At 40.6% G+C, this 20,349-nt stretch overlaps 1 protein-coding gene across 1 annotated transcript in view; it reads right to left on the reverse strand.

Annotated features, from left to right (window-relative positions):
• Positions 1 to 1,773: 1,773 nt before the first annotated feature.
• The window catches only part of larp4b (La ribonucleoprotein 4B), an 85,739-nt gene continuing 67,163 nt past the window's right edge, over positions 1,774 to 20,349 (reverse strand). Inside the window, exons 11-16 of the mRNA XM_020527491.2 lie at positions 13,541 to 13,650; positions 10,509 to 10,757; positions 9,035 to 9,080; positions 3,477 to 3,656; positions 1,956 to 2,089; positions 1,774 to 1,849 (exon numbers count right to left, since the gene is read on the reverse strand). Of these exons, the coding sequence (XP_020383080.2) occupies positions 1,774 to 1,849; positions 1,956 to 2,089; positions 3,477 to 3,656; positions 9,035 to 9,080; positions 10,509 to 10,757; positions 13,541 to 13,650 (795 nt within the window). The remainder of the gene's footprint in view (positions 1,850 to 1,955; positions 2,090 to 3,476; positions 3,657 to 9,034; positions 9,081 to 10,508; positions 10,758 to 13,540; positions 13,651 to 20,349) is intronic.

Below are 20,349 nucleotides of genomic sequence, written 5' to 3' on the forward strand. Positions count from 1 at the left end.
GGTATTACCATAATTGTATTGCCAAACAGTGAATACAAGACAAGGTCAGAAGCTGGGAATTCTGAAGTAATTCCCAGTGCCAGTTCATCACTAAGCCACAAGAGTGCGACAATGCTATTCCAAATGGTTGTATTATTGCAGTTCCAACAAGAGGCTCAGCATTATCCAAGACAAAAAAAGCCCATTTGCTCCACACCCATCTTAACCACTTTTCCATCGATGTAGTGGCTACAACACATGCCATGTACAAAATACATTTCAAAAGATTCAAAGCCCCTCAAAGAACCTTTCCAATAGGTTTAACTTCACAAAAATAAGTAACCTGCAAGCACAATGTGCCTCTCCCCCACCCAAAGATGGAACAATGGTGCTACTCTTGTACTGTCACTAGTTGTGAAACTCCACCTTTTAGAGGGCTGTGGGTGTAATCGCATCAGGTGGGCTGCACCAATGCAAGCAGGTGACTCACAATCACATTAAAATAAGGGATGGTCAACAAAGGCTGGTCTTCAGTGATGTACACATCTCATGGGATAATTAAAATGCATGCCCTCAGACAATCAAATTCAAGGTCTGACAAGTTCCAAGGAAGGGTCACCAGAACCTAAACATTAACTGATTTTTCCTCAGATGCTGCCAGACCTGCTGAGCTTTTCCAGCAACTTGTCTTTGTTCCAGATTTATAGCAATTGGAGTTCTTTCAGTTTTTATTTAATACAACAGGACTTTGTTGATAAATTCCAAGTTTTCCTTCCAGACATGTCAGATACCACGAGGATTTAAAGCATCCATACATTGTCGTAATTATGAAATCATTCAATGTTTCTCAATTTTGCTCTGAATGAGATGGAAAGGGAAAAGGGAACCGTATCAATTAATTGATTCAGATTCAGATGGAAGAAAAGTCATGGATAATCTGGAGCAAGATATCAGCAAGCAGCCCAGAGAGCAGGTCATGCATTCATGATTCACAAATCATTAATAAATGGATTAACTCAGTTTTCAGAAGGTAAAGTGATGAATGGACTCCAAATAATGTCGATCTTGCTTTGCACACCTCCTGTGCAGTTTAGCCTACTCATTTCACTGTCCAACCACCCTACAATCTGTATGTCCTTGCTACTCACAAAGCTTTTCACCGTATTTGGGTATGTGACATAAATCAAATCATCACGTAAATCTGCTTGTAGTATGTCAACATTGAACAGGCTATTCTTAAAACAGCTGAAGAAAGCACACCCAGATGGGATTCATTTGGGGACGTGGTCCTAGACCATATAAATGGAAACAAAGTGCATAGCAAGTGCTTCTACAGGGTGGCAGAGCAGCAGTGGTTGGTACTGCTGCATCACTGCCAGGGACTGGGTTCAGTTCACTGTCTGCACGAGTTTCTGACAGGTGCTCCAGTTTACTCCCACAGTCCAAAGATGCGCAGATTAGGTGGATTGGTCATGCTAAAAATTTTTCCATAGTGTCGAGGGATGTGCAGGCTAGGTGGATTAGCTATCGTAAATGGGGGCTTTGTTTTTTTTTGGGGGGGGGGGGGGGGTCAGGCTGGGAGGCTGTTTGGAGGGTCAATGCAGACTCAAAAGGGCCAAATGGCCTCTTTCTGCACTGTAGGGATTCTATGATTTAATTGAGCTAGAAACATTACTTCATACATAAATTCAAAATTAGCAAGTTTGCAAACAGGTGGTCAGATTTAAACAGCAAAGACAGTGTGTTGAGCCCTTTTGAAGAGTTTTTGTGCAGGTTACTAGTAAACATTTAACATTAGAGCTCAAGCAGGTACTGTTGTGCATGCACATCATGCAAGCCATCTTGCATGTTCAATTTTTTTGGTAGACACCTACAAAATCAGTGTAATTATGTTCAATTAAGTCCATCCATTAGATGTGTAAAGATGCTCTTAAGTATTACTGACATCAACAGCTGTCAGAATTTAAATAGCTTACTTGATTTCTGGAGAACGAGGTGGTGAAGGGGACCCCTCAGAACTTGCTGGCAGTACAGTTGGAGATATGGATGGCAACGACTCCCGTGGTATTCCCGAAGGTATAGTGTTAGTGCTTGCGTCAACATTTATACTCTAAAATGGAAAGAAAAAATCACTGTTAGAGTCCTATTTACACTAGTCCCAGAGATCAGACACAGTAAGCTGGTTTCAATATGCTGAAAGATTCCATTTGTCTTAGAAGTCACCATACTGTTTAATTTAGTTGCAAGCATTAGTTTCACTTCCACTACAATCCTGACAGCTTAAATGTACTTCCAATTCATGCACAAAGTACATACTGAGAACAATTTTGTACTCAATTTTCTTCCAAGATCACCAAGTAGCTTGCTTAGAGAAATATTCCTCCTAGTCATCTTACCAAATTCCTACCTGGAGAATGGATAACTGAATTAGTACATGTTGATAATTATTAATATACACATTAATTCTTAAATTACAGGCAATTAGATTCTTGACATAGTCAATTATTGGCATTAGAGAAAGATAGCCACTAATTGACATAGCCAGACCTGTAAACCTCAAATGAGAACCAAGTAATCTGTTGTTTGAAAGATTAATGTTGAGTAAAAACAGCACAACATTCTGCAGGGAATGGAAAGTGTAGAACTTTATGAACCAATTAACCCTGAATTTAGCTTCCTTACACATTCACTTCAACACAGTTTATTCCATTTCACCTAGAATACTGCAACGCTGTAAATTTAACAATGATCTCAGTTGACCCTGTCGAGTTAATTCAGCAAAGGCACAATTCTTCTAAACTACTTCAGGCTAGTTTTCACTACGATATTCTAATACTTGGGGGAGGCACGTACTTAAGATGGGGTGAGGAGGGGATTCAAAGGAGATGTGAGGGGCAAGTTCTTTTGCATGGAATAGGAATCTGAAATGCGCTGCCATGGGTGGTGGAGGCAGATACAACAGGGACATTGAAGGGATTTTTAGGTAAGCGCATGAATATGCAAGGAATGGAGGGATATCGACCAAAGGGAGGCAGAAGGGATTAACTTAATTTGGTGTCATCTTTGACTCAACATTATGGGCCAAAGGGCCTGTTCCTGTGCTGTACTGTTCTACGGGCAGTCCAACTTCCACAATCCTCTCCAAGTTGTATCCCAGTGAACTGTCTTCATCGTGTCAAGCATATTCCAATTCTCACTGATTTCTCTGAAGGGGTGAGCTGCCTTTTCATGATCATTCAGGAGCTCAGCAGCCATCTTGGTTCTGAAGCTAGCTTTAATGTAGCAGATAGTCAAGATACTACCAATCCACAATTTTCTGAACAGTTTAAGCTATTCAATGGTGGAAGACAATGCAGGGGTTGAGTTTAGCTTATATTAGTTCTGAAACTCAAATCCTGCTTGGAGACATGTACAGCATCCTTCTATTTCATGACTTCTTCGATTCCATGGTTTAAAGGCTGTAGTTGTGCTCTTCAAAAGTTCAATGATTGCAATACCTGTAATATCTGTGCCTTCTCTTTTGGAAGTACTTTGATCACATTCGATAGTCTATTCTCAAGAACCTCTTCAGTCTTCAGATTACCAGCAGCTCCAGGCAGAGGAGGAAAATTAGACAACCCTAGTTCAAAGTTAGGTGATGGTGGCTTGGGTGGTGGAGGTGACTGCGTCTGGGATCTCTGCAAAAACAAAAAGAACAAAATTGAAATAACTATCCTCACAAATGTCAAAATGCACTTAAATTGCAATCACTTAGCATCCAGGAACACACTTCCCTATTATCAAATTGATAATTAGAAGCTACAAATGGCTATTAATAAGGTATATTACATTGTATGTCATGCAACGACTGCTAACAAGAAAATCTAATGCTGGCAATAGCAGCAGACCTGGAAAAAGGGTCAAATAATAATCTTGCTGTCAGAGACCCTTTAGTGGAAAAATGTGACCATGACATAACTTTTCCATTGGGATAAAAGTGATGTCCAATCTGAAATGAGAGAATCTAAACAAGCAAAACTAAGCACCAGCAACAAGTTGGCCGCAATTGGATAACTTCATTGTAAGTCATGGCAGTGGATAGATAATGGTTAATATTAAAGCAATGCCTGCATTCCAAATTATTCATTGCTTTCTGGCACAAACAGAAAAAAGTGGCCCAACCAAAAACAAAAGTTGTTAGACAAGGTAGCAAGTTTGAAGAATGAAAGCAGTTTGGAATTCAGTAAACACTAAAGGAAAGGGAAAATACAGTATGAAAGAAGACTTACAAAGAACTAAAGAGCAGATGAAGGCTTTTTATGGATAGAAAAAAAAAGTGTAGTGAAAACAAAATGTAGGCCCCTTACTGTCCGAAAGAGAACGATTGATAATGGAGAACAAGGAAATGGCAGATCAATTAAGCAACTACATGAACCCTGCCTTCACAGAAGGCAGCAATGCTGGGGAAGCAAGTCTGAGAGAAGGAGCAATTGAAACAAATCATTAAAACAATGTCAAAGAAATCAATGGGGCTGATAATATACATCCTGTGTACTGAATACGGTGGCCATAAAAAGTGGCTAGATTGTTGGTTCTTGAAGCGAGCTGGCAGATTGGAGGGTGCTAAATATACCATTGTTGAAAAAAGTGAGGGAGGGTAAAGCTAGATTTACAAAGAGAAATCACGATCAGCCAATCTAATATAGTTGAAGGACATAACTTATGGAATTAACAAGGGGAGAATAAAAACAGCGAATGTGGCAAATTTAAATTTTCAGGGAGCTTCAATAAAGTTCCACAGGATATTAGTGTGCAACCTTAAGGTGAGACAAACTGGGGGCAACATAACATGTATTTTTATTCTTGAATGGGATGTGCGCGTGATTGAAGGTCTGCATTTGTTGCCTGTCCCTCACTGCCTTGAGCCTATTGGCCACTTCAGAGAACAGCAGAGTTCAGAATATGCCACGTGTGTTTGGAGTCAGATGCAGATTATAAACAGGCAAGGAAAGCAGTTTCCCTAAACAGACAACTGAATGGCAGCGATTACATCATTGGACAAAAGCCCTAAATGATCATTTTACAGGTAAAAATCCAGAAAGAAAAATTCCCTCCAATATGTCGGTTTGATTTAACTGCTTCCTCTCAATTCTAGTCCCAGGTGCTGTCAAGTCTTTTTCCAGAAACACACAACCGAGAGCTTGAACCATCAGTCTTTCAATAATCTACAGAACCTTAGCCAAACACACCTGGTCTAGAAATTTACAAAACATACTCTACCACCGGAGTTGATTTATTTCCTTAACTGCTCTCAATGTGTCCCTTTTCTAGGAAGCCACGTACTTGCTTTGGACCTCACTCAGGTATCCTTTCAACTGAATCCAAATGGATTTTAAACTAAAGATTAGGGAAAAACCATTTGCTCACCCTAGATTCTGCTACAGTTAACACCATGTTTTCATCATAAATCCCAATATATAAAGCAGCTTCCATTATTGTTCCCACGAGTCCTCAAAGTCACCCACTTCACAACACACTGGGCACTCCGTACTTCACTTAAGATTCAGTTGTGAAGGTCATTGCTTTAACATTGGCCCCAAATTTGGGGCCATGGTTGTGGAAAGTCTATGAAGTGGGACAGCATGGTGGCTAGCACCGCTGCCTCAGTGCCAGGGACCCAGGTTAAATTGCAGCCTCGGGTGATTATGTGGAGTTTGCACATTCTCCCCATGTCTACATGGGTTTCCTCTCTCAACCCAAAGATGCGCAGGTTAGGTGAATTAGCCATGGGAAATGCACGGGTCTGGGTGGGATGCTCTTCAGAGGGTTGGTGTGGACTCAATGCACCAAACGGCCTGATTCCAAACTGTAGGGATTCTGTGATTCTATGAAATTCAGCTGTTTCAATCCAGTGAACTGCCACCATGCTCATATCCTTGTGTTATAAAGAGGGGTACAGGCCAAATTCTGGCAAATGAACGAGTTTGACCAAATGTCTGTTTCTGTGCTGGAAAAAACTTGACGATAAATTTGTTGTCTGAAATAAGCAGAAAATCTAGAACACTATTCAAACAAACTTCTTAAACACATTCTCTACCAGCTACAAAAAGGTGCACAATGTCAAGTCAAGGCTTCAACTGTTTCCAAGTGACACACCCATAAGTGGCGTGTTTATGAGACTCAAGAGCCACAGTCTGCATCTTGTCACAAAAAAAATTGAAGGCAAGAACTTAACTAAATCAAGGCTACGCTTCATTTTCATCACCAAAACAGCAATTATTCAGCCTCAAGCAAAGGTCCACCATCTCAAACAAAACCAAATTAAAATAATTGTGAATTAACTTAGAATAAAGTCATTGCACCTGTACCAAGAGATACTACCAATCTGGCGATGTATTTACCTGGAACTAGGAAGTTAGCATGCTGTTAAAAACAGTTACACCTCATTTAATAAGTTGCAACTTGTTTTGAGGGCTTCAATGACAAGACTAAAATTGAGCAACTGCCACTCTATTTACTTGATAACAGTTTGGGAGTGTCACAATTGTACACCAACTAAAAAAACAAAATCACCATAAAGCAAGAGCTGCAGTCCCACTATTCCAGATGTTGCTGTCAACTTCAGTGGAATCATCAGCAAGAATGCTGACCGTTTCACTACCATTGCTACTGCAAAATCCAGGCCAAGAAAACATTTATCTGATTACAACGAGATTTCACTTCGATGCAACTTCAGTTGAAAAGCATCCCAAAAGTACTGTATTAAACTGCAATTATGCCAAAATGGCTCCAAATCTAAAAGAGATATACGCAAGGAATGACAAGATTTAGAAAAATGATCTTCAGTACTGCAAGAAGGGAAGGTTGAGCAATTACGTAGGAATTACAGAACACAGCCTAGAAAGATTGAAGGCACTGCTGTCAATAGGAGGACAAAAGTGGGATATGGAAGGGGCTGTAAAATGGTTGAAACAAGAATTTTACTTTGCTTCAATGTAAATGCAACATCGAAGTATATTAACTTCATAAGTGTTATACTAACTAAAACAGAATTATGAATTCAAATCCTTAGCAAAGCAACATAGGAAGTGGGAATCCAATTCATCTGTTCACTTCTGCAACAAGGCCAGGAAACATCCTTGAAATACTGCATGGCTCGTTTAACGAACATTCATTCAGGTCTTTCATACTTTATAGCATATCCAATGACTGCAGTTCCATTTTGCCCTCTGGAGGCGAGGCAAGACAAGACAATGCAAGGTAATTAGGAATGACAACCATTTTTTCCAAAAAAAGCTTCATTTCAAAAGTTGCCAATCTCATTGCATGCATTTAGACAGAACCAAACATTCAAGCTTTTAGTTCACTCCAGGAAACAGTGGACTCAGCAATCTACTATTATTTACAGCATGTCTGACAAATAAAGATTAACATTGTCTCAACAGTAAATAGTGAAGTTGTTTGGAAGGAAAGTTGTAAATTGTGGGGTAAACATTTTGCATTCTACCAGGTAAAAATTAACTATCAAGATTTTCATCTTTGAGGTGGAGCATATTCTGCTTCAGATGAGATAGTTATAGAGTCATACGCATGGAAACAGACCCATCAGTCCAACTAGTCCATGCTGACCATGTTCCCAAACTAACCTAGTCCCACTTCCTGCATTTGTCCTATACCCTCCAAACCTTCCCTATTCATCAACTCCTCCAAATATCTTTAAAATGTTTAACTGTACAAGCCCATTTGTATTATATTGCCCTCTGGAAGCCAGGCAAGACAATGCAAATAAGTAGGCTACTGTTCTACAACAAAAACAAAGTTGCTGGAAAAGCTCAGCAGGTCTGACAACATCTGTGAAGAAAAAAAAATAATCAGAGTTAACATTTTGCGTCCGGTGACCCTTCCTCAGAACTGCAGGGTAAGCTTGGCCAAGCGGAGGAGGGGCTAGTGGGTGGGGATGGTTCAGGTCTTTGCTCCAGGAAGAAGCAGACAGCCCTAAAGACCCTCCTGGTGGAGAATGGATATGTAAAAGGGATTGCATGTCCATGATAAAGAGCAGGCAGCTCGAAGTTTTGAAACTGGCATAAGGAGAATCATGGATGTACGTGGGTAAGGACTGGACCAGGGGAGAGAAGACTGAGTCAAGGTAGGAAGAGAGTACTTCTGTGGGGCAGGAGCAGGCTGAAACAATGGCCGGACAGTCCCGTTTGTGGATTTTTGGGAGAAGGTAGAAGTGAGCTGTGCGGGGCTGGGAGATCAATCGGATGAAACGAGATCAGTTACCGTACTGGATACAATAGCCTGATACATCCATGCTGTATGACACTGAACTATTTATTTCAGATTTCTCTGGTTTCCATGTCTTTCTCCACAATAAAAAACTGATGTGAAATATTTTTCCCATTCTCCAATAGCTCTTTTGCTCTTCATGCACTTGTAGAATCTCTGGTTTATCCTGGTACCTTATCTGCCAAGGCGCTCTCCTCGCACCTTCCTCATTTCCCTCTCAAGAATGCCCTTATACTCTTTATACTGTGATTGATTTGATCCCTTACTTTTGACCAGAGCCTCAATATTTTCATTTGTCAATTGTTCTCTACTCTTACCAGCCTTACTTTCACTAACAGGAAGATAATCCTCTTAACTCATTCTCATTTTTGAAAGCCTCCCACTTATCAGATATCCCTTTACCTGTGAAATCTACTTCAATCAACTTTTGAACGTTCTTGTCTCATACCACTAAAATTTGCTTTATTCCAATTAAAAACCAACATTTGTACAAGGTTTATCCTTTTCCCATAATTCGATTAGTTTTAAAATAGAAATGATCACTCATCCCAAAGTGTTTCTCTACCAACACTTTAGTCACTTGCTGTGCGTTATTTCCCAAGGTCAAGTTCCTTTTCTGGTAGGTACCTTTACATAATGATCATAAATTTTCTTGATCACATTTAACAAAATGTTAACTGAGCTACTCCAGAGAACTGAGCACAAACCAGTACCCTTCTATATAGTACCACCACAAACTTCACATGATAGTCATTAAATAAATTCCAACTTTAAAAAATTTTCATACCGTAAACTTGTCTTCCCTTTTCTTCCTGTATCCATATGAATTCTTCCTGGATTGAAAGAAGAAAACTCCTTAAAGACTGATATCCAGGCAAAAATCAATTTAAGTTAATACATCTATATTTCACATCACAAATAACTATTTTAATATGGCCTTTTTCACTAGTTAAATAGTTAGAGGCTTTCCAAAGTTACCTAACAGTTCATCAGGATTAAACCACTTAAGATGTCCGTATTATGTTGTTTAGATGATTTCAGATGACATACATGTGGGGTACAATCATGAGGTAAAAGACAAAGAACTGGCAGTCACTGCAATGAGCATGGGCAGGAGCATGGAGGCAGAGACAACAGGGAGAAAACAAAACACTGACAGAAATCAGAGGCTGATCTGTGGGAAATTTAGATTATTGCTGAAGCAAGAAAATGTTTCTTAAACCAAACAAGGAGATAGGCACAAAGCAGGGAGCTACAAGCTAGGTAGCTTGATGTTTGTTATGGGGAAATGTTAGAATAAAACAAGCAGCTTATAGTTGGACACAGTGAAGTTCAAGGTAAAGCTAGCATGGTTAAGGAAAACCAGGTATAACCAAGCTATTCAAATTCCTTGAAACAGGTATATTTCCTGTAGGTAAAACAGAACCTATAAACAGTGAATTCCAGAAGGCATTTCAAATGTGGTATTAAAAGCCATTATGCAAATTAAGTCATGGAGGCAATCACATTAGCACGGATACACAATTGATTGGTTGGCTGTAAACAGTATACACAAAGGGGTCTTCTCCTGATTGGCAGATGTGATGAGTGGAGATCCCAGGAATCTCTGCTGGGGCCACAATTTTTTGCAATTTACATCCAGGACTTTGAGGCAAGCAATGACAAGGCAGTTAAATGTGCAGATGACAAGATTACTAGGGACATAGGCTGTAAAGAGAACACAAAAGTAAGCCGGGCCCCATTTAGACAGGGCATATCTGGCTTCCTTATTTAAACATAACGATTAAATGCATTGGAGCCAGTTCAAAAGGAGGTTTACTAGATTGAGCAGGCTGTCTTATAAGATTGGACAGACTGGACTCGTTTCTGCTGGAGCTTACAAGACTAAGTAATGACTTGAAGTATATAGGATTGTGAACGAGGAAATAATGTTGTCTTCTGGCTGAATTCAGAATAAAGGGGTACTTTTATAAATTAGCAATTAACATTTTCAGACACTAGAAAATTTGCAGAACACTGCCTCAGATTGGGAGGTATCATATTTGCATTTTTTTTAAAAAATGCAAATAAGTGTTTGTTAAGCAAGGCAATCAAAGGCTACCAGGTTAGGTAGGAATATCAAAAACAAAGCAAACTTATTCAATAACAGAAAAAGTTGAGGTCTAAATGGTCTACTTCCATTTCACATGTTGAGAATATATCTGTTAAAAGAGAGAGAGTGGATTCTTGCCATTACTTCCTTATTTGTTATTCAAGCTCACCTTCCTCGGCCCATACTAGGTGATGAATCAGCACTGATTTGCTCTGACCTTCCAATTGCAAAATCTCTCTTATAACCTGCACTACTATGCATCCGTGTCCTGTTGGGTCCAGCTGGTCGCATCTGTGGACTTCGAACACCATTCAACAGACGATCCGTAGAAAAATTAAATATTGTTGGGCTTTCCAAAAGTCCTGGACCACGATCTGTGTTCGGCAATGTGGGGCGCAAATGGGTTTTGCTGTGGTTCCTGCCAGAAATACAAAACTTGTACTGATCTATAAAAGGATGGATCAATTTAATACTACAGATTGGACACAAAACCAGCAACAGGAAGGGTTACAAAATAAGGAACCAGCACACTTTAATACTTTGCTAACAAAATAATTTTGAAAATACCAGGAAGAAAAACTATAAAACGGTATAAAAGTGAAAAAAAAGTATTTAAATAGAAAACACCATGTCTGGTGATTATAAACAATGCTGCAAGTACATTGACACAACCCTATATAAAACTTCTGACCCCAGCTCCAAGGCCAAATCAGTACTAAAACCACTGCCAATTGAAACAAAGACTAGCATTAAGAACTTCAACCAAATCTTTGGGACAAATTCCTCTTAGTAGCAGGATAAAAATAGCAGCTCGCGATAATCAACACACCCTCGAGAAAACTTTCCTTTTCATCTTGGCATCTTTTACAAATTTAGCAATCTACTTCTGTTTTATCCAAGCAATTAATAGAAGGCCGAGCATACAGTGTGCGGCATTCAACTGGGGGGTTACAACTTGTCAACCCAATTGACATTTTGAACTTCCAACTCCAGTATTCATCTGCAGATATAACCCTTGCATATTCTACTTATGAAATTCCACTTATGAAATTTACCTCAGGTTAAATAACCAGAATTTGGACATTTCAAAACACTAACTTTATTGAAATGTCCTAACTGTAATACTATTGCTTTGACTGCATTACCCTCACAAAGGAGTACAGATTTTTCAAATTAAGTTCCTTCAAGAATATTTCACTTAACTTCAGTAATTTTGAACGCAGCATAGCTGTAGAGAGAGAGTTAGGTTGTTTTGACTATAACCATATGAAGCTATTAACAAACTTCTGATCAAAGCACTTTTGTAACAAATGGGGACAGCGTTAAAATGAAACAGCCAGAACACTGAAGAGGTGTTCACATTAGTTGGCCATTTTCTGAAGTGAACATAGAACAGTACAGCACAGTACAGGCCCTCCGGCCCACGATCTTGTGCCGACCTATTATCCTATTCCAAGATCAAACTACCCTGCATACCCTACGTTTTACTTTCATCCATGTGCCTATGCAAGAGTTGCTTGAATGACCCTAATGTATCTGACTCCACTACCATGCACCGACCACTCCATGTGTGTAAAGAACCTACCTCTGACATCTCCCCTATACCTTCCTCCAAACACCTTAAAATTATGTCCCCTCGTAATAGTTAATTCCACCCTGGGAAAAAGTCTCTGACTATCCACTCTATCTATGCCACTCATCATCTAGTACACCTCTATCAAGTCACCTCTCGTCCTTCTTCACGCCAATGAACAAAGCCCTAGCTCCCTCAACTTTTCCTCATAAGACCTGTCCTCCAGTCCAGGCAGCATCCTGGTAAATCTCCTCTGCACCCTCTCTCAAGCTTCCACATCTTTCCTATAATGAGGTGACCAGAAGTGAACACAATATTCGAAGTGTGGTCTAACCAGGGTTTTTATAGAGCTGCAGCATTCCTTGTGGGTCAAACTCAATCCCCCTGCCAACGAAAGCCAACACACCATATGGTTTCTTTATTACCCTATCAACTCGGGTGGCAACTTTGAGGGATCTATGGACATGGACCCCAAGATCCCTCTGTTCCTCCACACTGCCGAGAACCCTGCCATTAACCTTGTATTCTGCATTCCAATTTGACCTTCCAAAATGAGTCACTTCACACTTTTCTGGGTTGAATTCCACCTGTCACTTCTTTGCCCAGCTCTGCATCCCATCAATGTACCGGTGCAACCTACAACAGCCCTCCACAACTCCTCCAATCTTTGTATCATTGGAAAACTTGCTAACCCACCCTTCCACTTCCTCATCCAAGTCATTTATAAAAGATCAGAGCACAGGTCCCAGAACAGATCCCTGCCGCACATCACTGGTCACCGAATTCCAGGCTGAATACTTTCCATCTACTACCACCGTCTTCTATTGGACAGCCAGTTTTGCATCCAGGCAGTCAGAATTTCCGGAATCCCATGCCTCCTAACTTTCTGAATGAGCCTACCACGTGGAACCTTATCAAACACCTTGCTAAAATCCATATACACCACTTCCACTGCTCTGCCTTCAATGCGCTTTTTCACATCTTCAAAAGAATTTGATAAGACTCGTGAGGCGTGGCCAGGCCCTCAAAGCCACACTGACACGTTCTAATCAAACTGTGCTTTTTCCAAATAATTGTAAATACCATCTCTCAGAATCCTCTCCAATAATTTGCCCACCACAGAAGACTGAAGTTGACATTCCAGCTGTATGAAACAGTACAGTCTGCTAAGAAAATCTTGCAAACTGAGGGATGACACAAACTGAATTAGAATGGAAATACACAGTCTATTAACTGAATTATTTTGCACATGTAGACATCTCAAATTTTAAAATTAATGTTCTTACATATAGGCAGTGCAGGAGAAACCCATTTGTAAAAAATGGTACCTTTTCACATTGAGTTTTGATAATATCACAAAAGCACAAGTAAGCTTTTCACAAAGTGACATCTAGTTTTAATTTCAACAATACATGTCTAAATTAATGCTTTTTGTTGAACCATTCTTGCCAAGTGTCTTCCTCCAATAATGGAAGGCAGCCAGAAACAAAAAAAAAGTGAAACCAGGAGCAATACTTGCAGTAGAAGCATGTGTTTTAACCAGGACTTTGAACATCTTTGTTTTGCTCTACATACTAGAAAAGGTTGTTTGCTAATTTTTAAAATTAAAAGTTGCAAATAAATCTAACCTGTTCCTAGGATTATATTGTCTGAGTGAGGTCAAAGGGGCTGTAGCAGATTTGAAGTTTGGAGCTGCAGTAAATCCATTTATGAAACCAGCATTAGGGAATGGAGATACCTGCAAAAGAAATTGAACAAAAGCTTTGAGAAAGGTGTTCTGACGTATAAAAATGACAGCCCAAATGTAGGAAAAAGAAACCAAGAATCCAGGAGTGCTGTGCTATTTGATTTGGTAATTAAAAATAAAATATTTGTTGATAACACAAATTACTGCACATATTTCATTTTAAATGAAGCCTCAAGTGGAATCCTAATCGAACTAAATAATTTAGATCAAGATGACTTCCAAGTTATGTCAACCTTTAAATACAGATGGCACTATTCCTGGTTTTCCAAACACATGGATTAAATCAAAGTCCAGTCAGGAAAGTATCACTGTATTCAAACTAACTACAGGGCTACAGGACAAAGAACAAGTTCATAAGACCAGAAATTGAAATTCTAAGAATAGAAAGTGATATCTGTAAACTAAAGTCCAGTAAAAAGCAGAGGGAAACAGCTGAAGGGATGTTTTTCTGACTGAATCTGTGTTCAGTGAGGTCCCACAATGGCTGGAGTTGGGACTCTTCGTGATTTACATTTGACTTAAATTTTGGAAGGTTGATCATTAAGTTTGCAGGCAACGAAAACTATGGAGTGGTAAACAGAGAGGAAGTCTAAGCTTAGACAAGAAGATAGTTAGGTTGATCAGTAGCAAACAGAAATCAATCTGGATGAATCAGAGGTGATGCCTTAGGCAGGACAAACAAGAGAATACACTGAATGGTAGGACCCTAGGAAGTACAAAGGATCAGAGGGGGATGAGGACAGATGGATAAAGTGGCTAAGGAGGCGCATGGTATACTTCCATCTATTGCCCTTAAAACAAGAGATTCTGACAGGGCAGAACCTAAGTACATCTAAAACAGTTTCTTGAAACAGTATGGGGATAGTACACCGAGAAGAGGGAGCATACTGGACCTTGTGTTGGCCAGTGAGCCTGGCCAGGGCACTGACATTTCAGTGGGAGACTATTTTAGAAACCATGTTCATAATGCGTTAGGCTTTAAAGGTAGTTACGAATAAGGATTAGTCAACACCTTGCAGGAAGGTACTAAAAACTGGGGTGGGGGTGGAGAAAAAAAAACAAAAAACAAAAAACAAAAAAAAAGAAAAAAAAAGAGGGTGGAAAGCAAATTAGGAGCTAGGACTGGTGGACTGGCCTAATAACATTTGACATGTTGGAGCTGTTTATAGACCTAGGTGAACAGCATGTTTCAGTAAGGAGTAGGACAACGTTGGCAAGATTAAAAAAAAGGGACCCCCTTAGATAGTGGGGGAGGTTGTGAATCAAGTCAAAAGGGAAAGAGCAGCATATATGATTTAGGAAGCTAAACTCAGGTTGAGGAATAAAAGCAGGAAAGAACTCAAGCAGGGAACGAGGAAACGGCTTTGGCAAGTAGGGTTAAAAAATCCCAAAGCATTCCACAGATACATTAAAAACAAGAGGGTAACTGGGAAGGTCAGACCACTCAAGGATAAAAAGGACCTTCTGCTTGGAGGCAGAGGACATGGGCAGGATTCTAAAATGAGTACTCTGCATCGATATTCACTAAGGATATGGAGGATACTGAGATTAGTGTGGAGTATGCTAATATGCTAGGGCGTTAAGATCAAGAAAGAAGTGGTGTTGGGACTCAGTATTAACGTGGATACGTCCCCAGAGCCAGATGGTGTCGACCCCAGGTTATGAGAGGGATAAAAGAGACTGCTGTGGCCTTGACCAAGATCTTGGTATCCTTGCTAGCCACAGGAAAAGTACTGGCAGACTAGCAAGAAGCCAATGTTGTTCCTCTATTCAAGAAGGGAAAAAGGGATTACCCAAAAACAAAAACAAAGTTGCTGGAAAAGCCCAGCAGGTCTGGCAGCATCCGAGAAGGATAAAACAGTTAACATTTCGGGTCTGGTGACCCTTCCTCAGAACATGGAAACCAAGAAACTATAGACTAGCAAGTCTCAGTGGTTGGAAAACTATTGGACAGAATTCTTCAGGATAGGATTTACACATTTGGAAAAGCATGGCCTTTGCAGGGCAGGTCATATCTTACTAACTGGATTGTCTTTTTTGAGGCAGTGGCAATGGTGATCGAGGAGGGTAAAGCAGTGGATGTGGTCTACATGGATTTTAGAAAGGCTTTGACAAGTGGTAGGCTCATTCAGAAGATTAAGATGGATGGGATACATGGAGACTTAGCCACATGGATTCACAGAAGGCAGAGGCTGGTGGAAGAAGAAGAGTGTTTCTCTGGCTAGAGGTCCACAACTAGTGGTGTTCCTCAGGGATCTGTACTGGGACCTCTGCTGTTTGTAATTTATCAGTGGCTTGATGAAAGCATAGATAAGTGGTTTAGTAAGTTAGCAGGCGACAGATTGGAGGAGTTGTGGATAGTGTAGAAGGCTGTCAAAGGATCCAATGGGATATAGATCAGCAAGTGTGAGGTGCTGCACTTGGGGAGATCAAATATTAAAGGTAAAATATACAGTTAATGGCAGGACCCTGAACAGCATTCATGTACAGAGGGATCTTGGGGTTCATGGTCCATGGGTCCCTGAAAGTGGCCACACAGGTCGATAGGGTGGTGAAGGCAGCATAGGCATGCTTGCCACAGCCGATAGTGGAATTTGAATTCAATAAAATATCTGGAATTGAAAGTCTAATGATGACCAGGAATCCATTGTCAGTTGTCAGGAAAAACCCACCTTGCTCACTAATGTCCCTGAGGGAAGGAAACTGCCATCCTTACCTGGTCTGGCGTACATGTGACTGACTCTTATCTGCTCTTCCTCATCCCGTTAATTAAATAAAAAAAGAACATGGTACGAGCTATAAAGGAGGCTGGAAAAAATAGGGGATGTTTTCTTGGGAATGGAGGATGAGGGGAAACTTGACAGATGTCTATAAAATTATGAGATGCATAGATAGGGCAGAGTCAGAATCTTTTTCACAGAATTGAACTGACTAATACTAGGGATGGGTTCAAAGGGGATGAGAGGGGTAAGTTTTTACAGGAGGAGTCTGGAACATGCTGCCAGGGGTAGTGGTACAGGCAGATACAATGGGGTGTTTAAAGGGATTTTTAGATAAGCACGAGTAAGCGAGGAATATAGACCAAGGGCATACAGAAGGGATTAGTTAAATTTAGCATCATGTTTGGTACAACATGGTGGGATGAAGGGCCCATTCCTGTGCTGCACTGTTCTGTGTTCTATTAGGCAACGCAGAAAGAATAAAAAGCAGGCGGCTATGCTGGAATTGTATAAAATTTTGATTACGGCATAGCTAGTGTGCCATTCTGGAACCCACATTATTCGGAAGGACGTGATAGCATTACTGGAGATTGAAACTGGTTTTAGGATTTGATCTCTGTGGGAATTTCACTGAGAATGAAATTAGAAATGGATAATATTTACTCAAATGCAACTGGTAGTAAAACTAGGTTTTAAATCCATATTACATAAATGCTGGCGATGATCTATAACATACATGTCAGGTGAATGATACTTGTACCTAGGTACTTTGTACTTGAGATGGCATTGTGGGGCAACATTGTAAACTTTTCACTGTACTTGAATACGTGTGACAATAAACCAAATTCTAATTTTAACCTAGTACAAGCTATTTTGCACCACCACTGAACAAGTAGCATGGTTTTGTTCACTAATTAGGTAGTGAAATAGCAATATGCAGCAGCAACAGATCCCTTGGTCCAATTCATCCATGCCAACCAAGTTTCTCAAGCTAAACTAATCCCACTTGTCCACATTTAGCCCATATACCTCTAAACCTTTTTCATGTACTTTTAGGAACCCAACTACCTGCATCTACCACTTTCTCTGGCAGTTCATTCCATATATGAACCACCCTGTGAGAAAGCTGCCCCTCAGATCCCATTAAATTTCTCTGCCCCCCACCCCCCACCCCCCCAGGACAGGCAGAAGTCTACAGCAGAGCAATGGGGGCATTCATAAAGGTGTGCGGCAAGTACAGGTCCAACATGCATGCTTAAGGGAAGTGTAGCTGTAAGTTTGAAGAACCCTGGGTGTCTATGACAGTTCAGGACAGAATAAAGAGTAGGGCTTTTAACAGGTCCAAAAGGAGCAATTCAGCTGTAGAACTGGAGGAAAACAGGCAGTGTTTTTGGGGGTGGGGTGCAGGACTAAAGAAACCAGTTCAAAGAGCAAATAAAAAGGGGGCATGAGAAAACTGAACAGGATTAGGAGAATCAAAAATATTTTATTATAACAAAGGGAGGTGGTTAACTAGGGAAAAAAAAAAGGGCTGCCCATGAGGAAACCAAGAGTGCAACCTGTGTTAAGTGCATGATATGGTGAGGGTTGGAATGAACACTTCTCTGCAGTCTTCACTCTGGGAAAGGAGAATGCAAGTATGGAATTCAGGATAAAGAAGGGACCGAGCAACTTGCACAGTTTAATACAGGAAATGGGGAGGTATCGGAAGTTCCGTTGGGCTGAAAAATTGAAATCCCCTGGCCCGGATTAATGGCATCCCAGGCTGCTATGGAAGGTGGGGGAGGAAATTGCAGGGGCTCTGAAATTTTTAATTCCTCTCCAGCCACAGGGGAAGTGCTGGAGGACAGCTAATGTGGTTCCACTTTTTAAAAAGAAGTGGTAGAGATGAACCAAATTTACAGACTGGCAAGTTTCAGCGCAGCAAAACAACTGGAGAAAAAAGTCTGAAGGAGCGAATTAATATGCAGTTGGAAAGGCATGGATTAATTACAGATCTTAAGCATGGCTTTGTTAGAATTTTTTTGAAAATGTGATCAAGTGTGTGGATGAGAGAAGTTCAATTGATGTAGATTATATGGATTTTAGCCATGCTTTTGACAAAGATCACACATGGAAGACACATGAAGGGTAAAGCACATGGACTTCAGGATGAAGATGTTAAACAAATTCACAGACACAATCAAGATTGGTAGAGTGGTTAATAGCAAAGATGGCTGTACGTTACAGGAAGACATGAATGGTTGGTCAGGTGGGCAGACCGTATTTAACCCTGATATGAGGTGAGGCACTTTTGAAGAAACAAGAGGAGGGGGTATTTAAATGAATGCAGGACACTGGGTAGCTTAGAGGAAGTGGGATCTTGGAGTAATTATTCACCGATCCCTGAAGTCAGCAGGTCACATACAGAGTACAGAGCAAGGAGGTAGCCGAGTTGTACAGAACTTTGGTCGGGCCGCAATTGGAGAATGTGTGTAGTTCTGGTCACCTCACTACAGGACGATACGATAGCAACAGAGGGTGTACACAGGAAGTTCACTGGGAAGTTGCCTGGAATGGACAGATTCAGCTATTAAGTAGAGACTAGGTAGGCTTGTGTTGCTTTCTTTAGAGCAGAGAGGTGTGAGAAGTGGTGTGGACAGGGTGAAGACAAACTGTTACCCTTGGTTGAGGGGTCAATCACAGGCGATCAGTTGTGGGTAAGGAGTAGGAGATTCAGGATGGAATTTGGGGAAAAAAACAAAATCTCTCACCGAGCGGGTTGTGGGAATCTGGACCGCACTGCCTGGGAAGGTAGTAGAGACTGGAAACCTTACAACCTTATAACATTCAAGGTTTTGGGACAAATGCAGGAAAATTGAGATTAGTGAACTTTTAGTGGCAGTCATGTCACTGCAGACTTGATAGGCTTTGGGGCCTTTTCTGCACTGTACGAATGTGAATCTCACCTTAAATGCCCTCTAGTTTCAAACTCAGGGAAAATATTTGGTATTCATCTTATCTATGTCCCTCATGATTTTAAAAGCCACTAAGGTTAGATCCCGTGTGGTTGCAGCAGGATTCTCTAATTTCCTGTCATGGTGTTCAAGTAGCATGATATGACAGACTGAAGGATCACCAAAGTAGCTTCTGTCAGTTTGCATATATTCAAACCACCCCTGCTGTGGAGAAAATCAAGAGGAATTGCTCTGAACCCGACTTGATATTACTAGACAAGTCTGATTACACAGATTGGAAACCTAACTGGATGGCTCATGTTTTGTGTCTGTTTTAATTAAGTGGTCTCTCTGATTTTTGTTTTTGAAAACACTGAAATTTAACGTACAAGTTAATATCCCACCAATCCCAAAATACATTTACAAGTTGCAACGGAAAACATCTCTTGTACATGCCTTTTACTGTACTCATTTTCTCATACCCACCAGGCTCAAGTTAAGTTTTAGTTCCTAGAATGCAGATAGTAAACCTCAACCTTACACATACTCTACTTCAATACATCTCTTCGGAATTTCATCCCAACACATGGGGGATTAGTGCAAAAACAGAAGTTGTTGGAAAAGCTCTACAGGTCTGGCCGTATCTGTGAAAAGAAAATCGGAGTTAACATTTTGGGTCCGGTGACCCTTCCTCAGAACTGGTGGTGGCTGGGAAAACATCAGCTTAAATGCAGAAAATTGGGAGGGACTTGGCACAGGGAGTAAAGTGATAGGATAGAGTCCGGAGAGAGAAGAGCAGTTGGATAGAAAAAAAAAGTTGATAATGATCAGGCTGGGAGGGTCAATAGTTGTTAATGGGGACTATTAGTGACTAACAATAGGTTATGTGTAATGGCAGACTGTGATAACAATGCCTGGTGCGTGGAGTAGGGGGGCTGGGACACAGGAGAATTTAGGCCCTAAAATTATTGAACCGTACATGGAGTCCAGAGGGCTGCAGGGTCCGCAAGTGGAAAGTGAGGTATTGCTCTTTC

This window comes from Rhincodon typus, chromosome 2, assembly GCF_021869965.1.
Source record: "Rhincodon typus isolate 14 chromosome 2, sRhiTyp1.1, whole genome shotgun sequence".
NCBI lineage: Eukaryota > Metazoa > Chordata > Chondrichthyes > Orectolobiformes > Rhincodontidae > Rhincodon > Rhincodon typus.